Below are 12,965 nucleotides of genomic sequence, written 5' to 3'. Positions count from 1 at the left end.
AACTAGCTCCACTAAATAGAATGACACTCCTGAGGGACAGGATGCCATCGAGAGGGACCTGGACAGGCTGGAGAAGTGGGTCTGTGTGACCCTCATGGGGTCCAACAAGGTCAAGTGCAGAGTCCTAGCCCTGGGTGGGGGCAGCCCCTGGTTCCAGCCCAGGCTGGGGATGGAGGGATGGAGAGCAGCCCTGCCGAGAAGGGTTTGGGGGAAATCTGGCCATGGGCCGGCAACCTGCGCTGGCAGCCCAGAAACCCCCCGCACCCTGGGCTGCATCCCCAGCAGTGTGGCCAGCAGGGCGAGGGGGGGATTCTGCCCCTCTGCTCCGCTCTGGGGAGACCCCCCCCGCCCCAGTGCTGCCTCCAGCTCTGGGGCTTCACCACAGGAGAGACATGGAGCTGTTGGAGCAGGGCCAGAGGAGGCCATGGAGATGCTGGGAGGGCTGGAGATCCTCTGCTGTGAGGACAGGCTGAGAGAGTTGGGGGGGTTCAGCCTGGAGAAGGCTCCAGGGAGACCTCAGAGTGGCCCTTCAGTGCTTAAAGGGAGCCTACGGGAAAGATGGGGACTAATTTTTTAGCAGGGTCTGTTGCAATAGGACAAGAGGTAATGGCTGTAAACTAAAAGAGGGGAGATTTAGACTAGATATCAGGAAGAAATTTCTTACACTGAGGGTGGTGAGACACTGGCCCAGGTTGCCCAGGGAAGTGGTCAATGTCCCATCCCTGGAAACATTCAAGGCCAGGCTGGAGGGGGCTTTGAGCAACCTGACCCAGCTGAAGATGTCCCTGCCCAATATTCTACGAATATTACGTAAGAAAACTGCTAAAAGAGATCTTGTCGCAGGAGGGATGACAGAGAGCCACCAGCAGAGCAGGCGCAGGGTGTTTGCAGCTGAACATTTCAGCGAGTCGGGCTCATCTGCTGGCACGGCTCATCCCGAGGACACGGCACAAGGCAGTGTCCTGGGACAGCCCCTGAGCGGCTCACGGACCCTTCCCCGATACCCTCAGACCCAGACGCGCTTCCTCCTCTCCCCCGGGAACGTCAGGGTGGCACCTCCCTGAGACCAGCCACCTGGGTAAAACCTCCCTGCTGAGAAACCGCCCGCTCCGCCACCAGCCAACAAGCCAGAACTCAGCGAAGCAAAGCCCAAACATAAGATAATTTAAGACCCTTACGTTAAAGATTTCTGTAAATCTCCTGATCCTCCTTAAATAAAGATTTTGGACTTTTAAACAGACTGAGAAAGCTTCAGGTTAAATGCCTTAAATTTTCTTTTATGTTTTAAGCACTTTCAAAATCAAAGGAAAATAAGATTGAAAATATTTCAGGTGTATTTAGAAGTCTTTTTTTTTTTTTTTTTGGCAGTTAACACATTGCAGGTACAACTCTCATCACTTCACAAGGAAAAAAACTAAAAAAATGTAAAGTACCGGAACTGCGGGAGGCTAAAGTCACCACACAGAGATACCAATTCTTTCCTCACTAGGGAATCCCATAATATTTGCGTGTCAGTGATTACAGCTGTCAGACTGAACTGATTGACAGGCCGCACAGCACATAACTGTAAAGTCTATCCACTTGTTATAAAACAGAATACATAAAATGGTTACAAAAGGCTTTTGGAGAAAAAAAAACATTATTTCAAAAGCAAACAAACACAATCTCTCTTCTTTTAACTTTTCAACATTAGAACAATCATGCAACAACAAAACAAATATTTACTTTTTTTTTTAGTCTTCAACTGCACTATTAAGCTTCAAGAATGCTTTACAAATTCCGTATTCATAATTGAAATGCAGTAGGTAAAAGTCTAGTTTTGAACTACATCAGTTCTCCTCTAAAAGCACAATCATTTATTGAAAACATCAGCAGTAAGTCAACATTTGAAAAAATTTGAGCACAGAATCAAATTAGACCAGAGTAACCAGATTAAAAAAAAATATGCAAAACTTATTGAATAATGAAATTGCCCCCAAAATAGCCTATTATTCAGCATTTTTCCCTTCTGTAAGCATTCTTAGTAGGTGAAATTTGCAATAACTTTATACTGCAAAATAAATATTTTAGACCTTAAAAATATCAAAAATGATTAGGCTTTAGAGGTTATTTTCTCGTTCACACAACACACAGGGACGTTTAAGTAAGTGGCTGCAGATTTTGGTGACAATATGTGACACCCCCTCCACGGAAGCCCCCTTCCCCGACAGCGCGGGCAAGTGACATTTGAGATTCGCTCATCTTTAACGGCTGACCTTTCCAGCTAATAAGCAGCCGTTTATACATAGGGTATATTTACCGAAAGATTAAAAAGTCACTAAAGCAGTAGCTTTTAGATGGAAAGAGAAGATATGGAAGCGGTTTGAAATTTAAACAGAATACCCTACAGAGAATTTCAAGTTCTTCCTGCCTCCACTGGGAGAACAGAGGTAATGGCCAGTTTGGGGGTTTCCAGCCAAACAGGACAAGAATCCCTTTCCTTTTAATGCTTCAGGATAATAGAACTTTAAAAAAAATAAAACAAAAATCAGGCTTTATTCCAGTTAAGAATATAGTGCTACTTGCTCAGGTAAACAAAAAAAAAGTGTGATTATTTAAGTAAACTCAGCTTCACAAATAAATGTAAGCTCTATTCTATACACTCTAAAAGTCAGTGTCCTGCGAACTCAGAGCAGTCAGTTCAGACAGACGGAAGGGACACCCGTGACAACTCTACATGGGAAAACCCCTAGGGAAGGAGGAGCGTGTCCCAGAGGGCTCACTGGAAACCAGGCACTGCCCTTGTCCCATCACACTCGGACTCGCACCACTCACACAGCTGGAACTGAAGAGGTCTCCTTACCTTCTCACCTCTGGTCTTCGAGTCTTCTTTCTCCTTCTTTCTTGCCGCTGTGATAAACTCATTAAACAAGGCCTCTCGATCTTTCATCTTTTCAATTGCCTTGAACCTCGAGTCTTTAGCATGCTTGGCTGCAAATTCACTAAAAGTAGTTCTGCAACAAAACGGCAAGTGAACTCATTTGGCAGAGCCGTCTTTGCTGGGACGCAGGTTCAGCAGAGAAACTCCTCTGCTGGAGTACATGCCAGAGACCATGGGAAAAATAAAAAGGCAACATCCTACGGTCTCACTGCGGAGACACTCCGTCAATGAACTCTACAGAAAGGAGTCAGGTTCAGGCACACACGTGAAAGGCATCGTTAGAGACTTACAGGGGTATTTTTGTGTGTTTGTGTGAATACAGCCACCTGCAGAAAGCGCAGGTGTAGGAAGAGAGACTACAGTGCAACTAAGAAGAAAAATGAAAAAAAAGCTCAGTTGTCTACAAAAACCTCCTTTTTTTGCGGGTTAGCAGTTCAGCCACCAGTCTGTCCAGGTGCTGCACAGCTGTGAAACTGAAAATTTCACATGCATTCCCTTGCAGCCAAACCATGCTAAGAGTTCACCAGGAAAATCACCTTTTGGCATTAGTCACAACAGAACACTGGCTGAATTGGTGTTTCCTCCTACTGCGAATGCCGTAAAGCCTAATCTTGGAACACACGGAGCTGAAAGTATTTAAACACTATGGGCAGACGCAGCAGCACTGGGCTTTCAACCCCTGGTCCCCACAGCGCTTCCCTGAGCGTTCTCTCACCTCCAGGGCCAGATTCCAACCTGTGCAGTAGATGCAGTACTGCCACTTACCTCGACAAAAACCACTACTGTGCTTTTTCCAAGCTCTGATGCAAATCTGGCCCCAAGAATACGTGAGACACTTATAATCATACGAATGTTTTCATCACAGCATGGAAATAATTAGACTTGGAAAATCCAGCCTACTGTTGCTGTAGGGTAAATTGAAACAAGAAGAGAATTTGGTAGCTTATTCAAAAAGATCAGAAAGTGAATGTACAGCTATATTGATGAACAAGAGCTGTTTAAGAGAAGTGGAACAGAAACTCTTGAGCATGTTGGACTGAGATAGATGATAAAACCCCAGTCTGGCACTCACAGAAGTACAGCAATATCTTTAGACAAACACTGAAACCAGAAGACAAAGGATAAGATTAAACAAGACAGTATTTCAGCTGGAACTCTTTTCCCCACCCCAACCCGTACCCAGGTAAGAGTCAGTCCCAATGCGACACATGGGAGGTACCGTGGAAGCTGAGGATACTGAAGCTAACATAACAGTCTACGTTAGTCTCTGAATTATGTATTAAACTTATTACTCATCAACTTTTTCTTAAAACATTTCCCTGCCTCCATTCTTCCCAGCCTACTCCCATCACAACTGCACCCTTATTAAATGAGCAGCCGAGTGTTTTAAACAAGAGTTATTAATCAGCTTGGAAGTAATTTAAAAGTTAAGGTAACACTGGCTTCCACCAGATTTCCAGAACGGGTCACTGAAAAAAATTAATCTGAAGTGAAACAAATGCGTTGTTATTTCACTGTAAAAGAATTAACGCCAGATAAGCCAAGAGATGCTGGAAGAGAATGCTTTAGAGCTCATCTGGTGACATGAGCACATATTTCATGGACTCTATGTGAGAAAGCTGTGAAACAAACAATTCTAGCAATAACGTCTCGAGTTAGTACATTCACTGTCATCTCCTCGCTATCACCACTGCGAGTGGCTCTGACTGTGAGGGGCATGTCCTAACTGCCATATTAAAGCAACCGTAACATTCCATCATATTCCTATTAACATACTTTGTAACCAGAAAAACATCCCCTCAGCCCCCACCCAAAACTGAAGAAACCTCCCCAGCACTTCTCAGAGATGACTAATATTCTTAATAGGAGACAGGTTATCAAAGAAAACTTGTGGTGGATCACGAGGCCTCTCTCCCAATCCCGACAGCATGCTGGGGAGATCTTCAAAAATGACTTAAAATACGTAAATCATTATAAACCACAAGTTCTATTGTTTCACGGGTAAGGTGAATATTAGCAGGCAAAGGAAGATTTTAACAATATCTGATGATTTTTCTCCTTGCCCATTTTGAAAGAGGTGAATCTACCCGATCCCACCCAGCACGGTTGCTGCTACTGGAGCTTACACATACGAACAAGAAAGCAGCTCCTACCTTGGGTTAATCTTTGCTTCTTCCATCATTTTCTTGAAATCCTCCTTGGCCTGCATTATTTTGTTTTTCTTCTCCTTGCGCTCTTCTTCTGCTCGAGTTTTCACATACTGATCAAATACCTACAGAAACACCAGTCACCGACATAACACGTACGAGCCTGAGGCCACAAAAGCTCTAGGCGAGGGGGAGGAAAAATCCCTTTTCTTTCCTTTTTCCCTCTTTCCTTTCCTCTCCCCACAGAGCCACCACAGATGAGGCAGAAAGAAGGGTGAGGGACTCTTTGTATCTGAGTATGCAAAAGACTCCAACCTGCTGCACACGTAGCGTGCTCTATCAAAACACGTAATCTGGGACCTGGGAAGAAGTTTCTTACTCATTCAAGCCATGGTAACATTTTTCTGGGCGAGAAGTTTAAGACAGCAGTAACCTCCTCTATTCTTGACGTTTTCCATCTCCCTACATCCATTTGAAGAAAAGCTTCTGGAGCGAGAACTTGATTAACAATAAAAACGTGCTTTAGTTTTTCCCCCAATCACTTTTTTTTTTTTAAAATAAATAGACTATTAATCACACCAATCTTTTGAAGAGATACTGATGATTCTCACCATTTCATTCGGGTTTTGGGAGCTCTCCCAATGCACACAACTTTCACTGTGTTAAAATATTAGATCTTCCAACCACAGGAAAAATAAAAACTATCAACTCGCTTCTGTTCTTGCTGCCGCCTTCTGTTTCCAGACAAACCCTAATCATAACAAAATCCCTTACAAAACTGATTAGTCTGGAAGGTGAGCAGGAGCGAAAATGGGATTGAGGATTTAGACAAAGCCCGAAGTAGCTGTGTCTGGATGGGGAGTGAATTCGACTTCTTTTACCTGTTTTCTTTCTTTTGGGTTGAGAAGCAAATAGCGAGGATCAAAAACTATCTTGTGTAGCTCTTTCTCCCACGTTGAAAAAGCAGAGACCTTTAATTAAAAAAAGGTCAGATTTTAACCAATGGTTAGGTCTCCTCCGATATACAGACGTCGTACAGTTTTATTTAAAAACTACAGGACATCTGATGAAAAGAGGGAAACAAACTCATCCTGACGTTTCCATCACTAACAGACGATGGATGCTGCCACAGCAAGCGTCAACATTAACCCTCCCGTTTAAGGGTAAGAGCGTACAGACTGCAGTGGGAATTACTGCTTTCCTCATGCAGGAACACTTCCAAAATCATTAAGGATGTGTCCAGTTTGTGTGTTCCATTTAATTTTCAACAGCAGTTCTCAATTAGGAAATTACTTAACTTGGAAAAAAGTTAAAAAAAAATGTCTTGACACTCTTTAATTTCAGTTACTTAGAAATGAAAATTCTGCCATAATTGTAACATTCTTTGAAATGTGGAGTCTTGTACCAAATGCATCCATTAGTCAGAGCAAGGATGAGATGGTTTTCCTTCCACAAAGCACTGCAGGTTCTGAATTCCCGAAGGACTGAGACTCCACCTCAATCCCCTCTCCCTCTCTCCCCTTCTCCCCACACACACACTGGTTTCTGACCCCTCTTTCCAGAAGCATGTCCTTGAACTGCTTCATCCGAGCCTCCAGCGGGACAATGGCTCTCTCCCGAGCGGCTTTAATTTCAGCTTCCATAGCAGCCTCCTTCTCCGAATCAATATCTTTGTTATCATCTTTCCTGAAAAAAATTAAACAAAGGGTATAACTCGAGCAGTCACAGCTCAGCCCCGTCGGCCGGGAACTGAACTGCACCAGGGCAGAACGGACGCACCCGACGGCTCCGGAGGCACAGGCTTACAGACCACGACAGCCATTCGTGGAGCCTGCGACAGGAATGCTTCCAGGGACCACGGTATCCTCAGCAGCCTCGGTGCCAACAATGGCTCCAGCAAGTTCACAGGCTCTGGCTGTGGGCAATGGTCCCACCAGACGGGGAACAGACTGTACATTAACTGCACTAATTCTCTCACCTCCTGCGCAAGAGCACGAGGCCCTGTGAAAAGACTACGGCTACGGGAGTTAGCTCAGACTGAGAACTCCCTGCAATCACTGCCGCAGAACGTGCTGTGACACGAGGGACACATTCACCCATCCACCAAAGCGTTTCTGCAACAGTGTGCCGTTTCCTGATTTATGTTTTCTAAGAGGAAATGCGCGTTGTCCCAAACAAACTCAAAGCCCTCATTGCTAACAGCTTTATGATCATCCCTAAGAGTACACAAATAAAATGGTAAAACTACTTTTAAAACAGTGCATGTAAGTAATTCAGAGTGAAGGCAAACTTCCAAAGGCAAAGCAGACCAAAAGACCAAAACAAAAAGGTTAAACCTTTCTAAATAGAGTGAAAAAAGAGAAATTATTTTCTAGTAATTGAAGATTGATGAAAAAGATGAAAATCAAGATGGCTGGATTTTTTGGCAACAAAATCTAGTGTACAGAAACAAACAAGCCAGATAAACGAGCAACAGAAGCAAACTATTTAAGATAAAGTGCACTCAAAATATCCCTTGGATTCACCAACTTGTACCATTTATTCCCCTGATTTCCACAGGAGATGCTATTTCCTCTAGACATGAGTTACAGACATCTCAGAGAAACAGCAAATACTGGAGCTGTTAAATAGCAGAAAGCTGCTGATTGTGTTCACCATTCCTATCCACGACTGTTCTGCTCTGCTGAATACACCAGGATAGACACTGCTCAGAAGAAAGAATGGTTATTTCATCTACACAGACCATTTAATATTGAAAAAGCAAACTTACTTGCGCTTTTTAATTTTAATAGGCTCATCCTCATTTGCTTCCTCTGTAGATTCATGCTCTTCTCTGACTGTAAGAGAATTCAATAATACTTTAGGGTTTATGACAACTTTCTAATGAAAACCAGGATAGTGGAAGACACATGGTTTTCAGTTGCTTTCAGAATAACACTATTGGCATTTGATGGCAGGACTACGGACTCGTGACCAACTTTGGATCTAAAATGACAAACACTGACCTCTTATTTCCAGGGAGAAAACCTCAGGCGAAGCAGCCTAATGGAGCACATGTGGATCTCCCCATTTCCTTACTTGCACTGTGCTCTGCTCCGACCACCGAGCGTCCTCCCTGCAGCATTTGCCAGAACCATCCAGAACCAGCCCTCACCCCAGCAGCCACCTGAACGCGCTCCGCTCTGGGCAGCTGCTGGCAAACTGTGTTCCCCTTGATGTTCTCTATGTTAAATCCTCTTATGCGAGAGCCCATTCCTACATTATAACTAATCTTTCCTGGCCCCCAAATTCCTCTTATAAAACAAAGACAGTCCCTTTTTTTAGTCACTAAAAACTGTGGGTATTTTTTCAGCCTGTTGGCATTTTGAAAAAAAAAAATAACCTTCTTGGTATCTACTTTCTTCAACAGACTGATTTTTCCCAAAGACTTTGTAAATCTGTATTTCTACCAGCCTTCTTAAGTTCCAAAGATATATATGTTTTTCAACATGTCCTTATGTTTCTCTCACTTATTTAAACATTACTAGCTTTGGAAATCAAAAGAAAATAAATGATAAATTATATTCAGATCTCTTAAGAAAGTTTCCTCTTACTAAGTTTTTTTCCTTCTTCCATTCCTTTTTTGTGAGGAGGTTCTTGAATAATTTTGTCCACGTCAGCCCTTCCAATGAGGTCGTCTGGTCGGTCCCACATGGACAGGCGGGTAGTGGGGTTGTAGAAGAACACACGCTCGTCACCTGTCCACACCACACACCTGGAAGTGAGAGACAGATGGGAAATCTTGGATTATCCTTGTCCTCATTCATCCTCTATACCCGTTACCATGCCCAGGGAATGACGCCAGGGCCACAGTCACAGACAGACACAGGTGACACACTGCACAACCACCGGACACCCCTACTGTCCAACTGGGACACTCAACTATTGCTTTTCTCTGCCAGCAGATTTGAAATTTTTAATTTTAAAATTGCTTTTTATCAGGAGCTGCAGTATACTCAGCTCTTCTCTAGAAAAACGTTTTAGACAGCTGCATCAGATTCTGGGATAAAATGTACCTCATCTCTTTCATGTCCCGCAAAACAGGAGAAAAAGCAATGGTCTTGCCAGAATTTTATAGATGGTGGGGTGAAAGAACCGCAGAGAAAATTTGAAGGGAGACAGTTCTAAATATCAAACGTTAATAAAAGAGCATCGATGGCTGTTTCAAAAATTAAAACAATATCCCTTTCCCATGGGTAAGGTTTTTCCCTAGGTGACCCAAACACACAGGGATGATGTACATACACCACAGCACGAGTAACCCCAGCGGGACGTTACACACACAGGCACCCGATGACTATCCACGCCAAGCAAAAAACAAAAAAAAAAAAAACAACCTGCTTTGGCCAGCAGCCAATTCATTCCCAAGGCACAAGAGCCAAAGAAGCCCAAGATTATCTTTTTTTAGCCAGTACTTCATACCAGCTCAGGAGGGATCAGTGGGATGTGAAATCTATACTGGTGACACAGCTCATGGGACTGGGGTCCGCGTGGCGGAAAGGCTGCCCACCCACCACCGTCCACCACGGTACAGCACAGCGTGAGCAGCGTCGGCTGAGGGAATCCACAGTCAGTTGAGACAGCAGCACACCAGCAACAGGCTTGTTCTAACCCCCGCAGCCTCCCCGGGGTCAACCCCGCGGCAGCAGCTGCAGGACAAAGCGCTACCTACCACGGGGTGCCTGGGATTGGGGTGGTGGCAACCGGCTTGGCCTTCTGGGCTGCTTTCTCCTCCTCAGTCAGCTCTTCCTCTTTCGGCTCCTCAAGGGAAAAGCAAGGTACAGGATTCAGGCAATAAAAGAGAGCTAATTATTTATTATGAAGTAACTAACTTGTTGTAAACAAGCAGATGTATTTTGAAACAATGCTCCCAAACTGCTCAACTGCACTTCATCCCTGCTTAAAGCAGAAACCTTGGAATTTCAAAATAAATGCTATTCAAAAGTCTCAACTCGGAAAACCTCTAAGCGTTTACTTAACTTTTGACTTCAATGAAACCTTATTTAAATGTGTTCCTAGATCCACATGAATCCTCAAATCAAGGCCTGAATACAGGGGCAACGGTGTAGTTTCTCACAAAGAAATTTTGATTCATTTTTCAAATTGAACTCCTTGAAAACGAGACATGGAGTATGACACAGTCAAAAATCTGCAATAACCTTTGTAGCATCAATAACCAAATCAGAACTACCTCAGAAGTAAACAGGGCAGAGTGGTAATAAAAACCAACAACTGAACTCTGTGCTTTCGCCTGCTAAGCTACACCAAAGTTCACAGAAATCAGTATAAAAGCTTTAATTTGTATTCAAACACCTTAGCATCTCCAAAAACTCTGCTTTCTCAGCACGATAAAATGCCTTACAAGAAAAAAGATCATCTTGTTTACTGCAGTGTAAACACGACTGACATTTCCTAGGACACATGTTCCTAACAGGCTAAACTTATCAGTTATAGCACATGGAGAACACGTCAGCTTTGCTTCAAAACTGTTCAAAATAAAGAAGTAAAGAAACAGAGGAAAAGCTATTGATTCAAGGATTTCAAACATTCAGGACAAGTTTCATTTTTCTGAACACCTTAAAATCAGTGAGAGATCATCATGTCTATACAATTAGCTAACTTTTTTCCATGTTCTTACTAATTTCTTAACTCACATACTCTGTATTTTTCTTTTAAATGTCCTTTTCTCCTTATGTAAAAAAAAAAAAAAAAAAAAAAAAAAAAAAAGAGCTCTGAGTCCAAAGAGGCAGGCTTTGAAAATCCCCCCAGAATTTCAGAACTGGCGTTACCAAGCCCGGCTCCCACCAGTCCTGGCCAACAGCAGCCCCAACTGGGAGACAGGACTCAAAATGTGACACCCAGTATTTGGTTGCAAGGGCTTTTACCTCCTTTATAAGTTCTTTTATAGGTTCTTCTTTTGGCTCCTCTTCTTCTGTCTCCATGGGTAAAGGCTCCTCCGAAGGTTCTTTAATTGGCTCTTTGATCTTCTCTTCCATTTTTTCTAAATAAAGACAGAACTTTCCTTAGTACTATTAAGAAACCATTATAGAACCACAACAAATTGGTTCTTATCAGTATGGTATTCCAAGTACAACAGCAAAACAAAAATTATCTTTAATGTGTTTTCACCATTTTCTGTCCTTCTTGGGCTTTACAATGTCTGCTTATAAAGATGTGATTATCTCCTGTACCAAGATCTACTCGGGACCAGAGAATTAAACACTTTAAGGCAGCCTATTGTATTAAAAACCTAACTAAAGTCTGCCAACAGAAATAGCTGAAACACCAATAAAAATATCAACCAACATGTGCAACCAGCCGTGCAATACTGAAGACAACTTTTGGATTTGAAATGCTATTGATAAAAAAATAAAAGTCAGAGAAAATGTCCACAGAATCATCTGAGGATTGCCCTGCACCCACTCAAAAATGATTATAAAATGTATAATCTTTACTCAGCAAAACTGAGTAAATATTTGCCATCTTAAATGTTTTCACCACAGTAAAAAGACCTATTATTTAAACCTGAATTATTAGAAAGATGGGTATTAAATTAGGTAACTGTGTAAGTGTTCTGATTTGTCTAAACAGATTTCTTGTGACTGAAAAATCCGACAGTAAAAGGAAGAACTGTTTGGGTCCAACTGGATTTTTTTTTCCTTGAAGACTTTATAAACTGAATAAAAGCCACGGGATTTTTGCCCCTTCTTTCTTATTTATAATAAAAGAACAATTCCCCTCCAATATACCAACACCCACGGATATAATGGGGGTTCAAATAACCAGAAGTCACAGAATCCGACCAGAACCTGACTGAGGATGTGGACAGGGGGAGGTCATTTATTTTTTCCTCATATTCCACATCTGTTTATACACTTAGTTTTTGAAGATCCGATGTTTAGCATTTCAACGATCTTCGTTCTTTCCTGGTTTACAGTCTTTAGGGTAACTGAATTTCCCCTCAGTTTCCATCTTTCTGCAATCGGGATCTTCTCAAACACCCGCGTAGGTAAAGTCCTTACTTTCTGGAGAAGTGGAAACGCGCGGCTACCCACATGTCAGGGACTTGGAAGCGACTCTAGAGCCAAGTACTCTCACAATACAGTGGGAAACAAAGAAACTATAGCTTTTCAACTCAAATGGATACTTACAATCAGGATTTCAAAATATTCTTAAGGGAGATAAGGGATTAGAAATATTCTCGTTTGCGTTTTCAAACACAACCATTCATGGCCTCAGCAATGTTGCCTCATACACAGCTGCATTTTAAAAAAAAAAAAGGAAGTACCTTTTTCTTTGAGCTCTTGGGGTTTTTCCCACGTTGACTCCAAAGTCCTGTTGTTATAATAGTAAGTCTTCCCGTCGGCTGTTTTGTACTCGGTCCACTCGGAGACGGCGGCTGCTCCGGCCAAGGTGGCGGGGGAGGCCGCGATGGCCACCTGGGGGTGGATCATGGGCACGATGGGGGGGGCCATGCCCGGCAGCACGCCTGGACAAGGGGAAAGGGAGAGAAAAAAAGAAGAGGAGAGAAAACAGTAAGTGACAATGAGCCACCCAAGAACCAAACCCTAGCACTTCACTGACTTGATTTACAAATAACCAACCCAGATAACTAAATACAAAGACTGTTTTCAAATTAAACTGGAAAGCAATGCCTTGTTCCTGGATTTCCTTCCTGTGTTTTACAGCCAGATCACAGTGCCCACGTCACCAGGCAAACTAGAGAACTTCTCATTTTAATTAATGTGTAATTCTGCACAGCACAAAGCTTGTTAGTTTTCAGACATTTGCTTTAATACTTCAAAAGTGCTCTATTTATTAAAAAATCTTTATTGGATCTCTATAGCAAATAATTATTT

The 12,965-nt window shown here is 42.8% G+C and overlaps 1 protein-coding gene across 3 annotated transcripts in view; it reads right to left on the bottom strand.

The window, feature by feature from the left end:
- TCERG1 (transcription elongation regulator 1) overlaps positions 1 to 12,965 on the bottom strand; it is a 33,361-nt gene that overhangs the window by 7,521 nt on the left and 12,875 nt on the right. For 2 of the 3 annotated variants that reach the window (XM_074155958.1, XM_074155959.1), the window contains 9 exons: positions 12,395 to 12,595; positions 10,992 to 11,107; positions 9,779 to 9,867; positions 8,661 to 8,821; positions 7,838 to 7,904; positions 6,618 to 6,753; positions 5,949 to 6,038; positions 5,074 to 5,192; positions 2,843 to 2,993 (listed from right to left, as the gene is read on the bottom strand). In XM_074155958.1, coding sequence (XP_074012059.1) covers positions 2,843 to 2,993; positions 5,074 to 5,192; positions 5,949 to 6,038; positions 6,618 to 6,753; positions 7,838 to 7,904; positions 8,661 to 8,821; positions 9,779 to 9,867; positions 10,992 to 11,107; positions 12,395 to 12,595 — 1,130 coding nt within the window. Of the gene's footprint in view, positions 1 to 2,842; positions 2,994 to 5,073; positions 5,193 to 5,948; positions 6,039 to 6,617; positions 6,754 to 7,837; positions 7,926 to 8,660; positions 8,822 to 9,778; positions 9,868 to 10,991; positions 11,108 to 12,394; positions 12,596 to 12,965 lie in introns of all 3 variants that reach the window. The other variant, XM_074155957.1, reaches the window with a different exon arrangement.

Source organism: Numenius arquata, chromosome 11, assembly GCF_964106895.1.
Source record: "Numenius arquata chromosome 11, bNumArq3.hap1.1, whole genome shotgun sequence".
In the NCBI taxonomy this organism is placed as follows: Eukaryota; Metazoa; Chordata; class Aves; order Charadriiformes; family Scolopacidae; genus Numenius; species Numenius arquata.
Note: the sequence above shows the minus strand (reverse complement) of the source record. Positions and strands in the feature narration are given on the sequence as shown.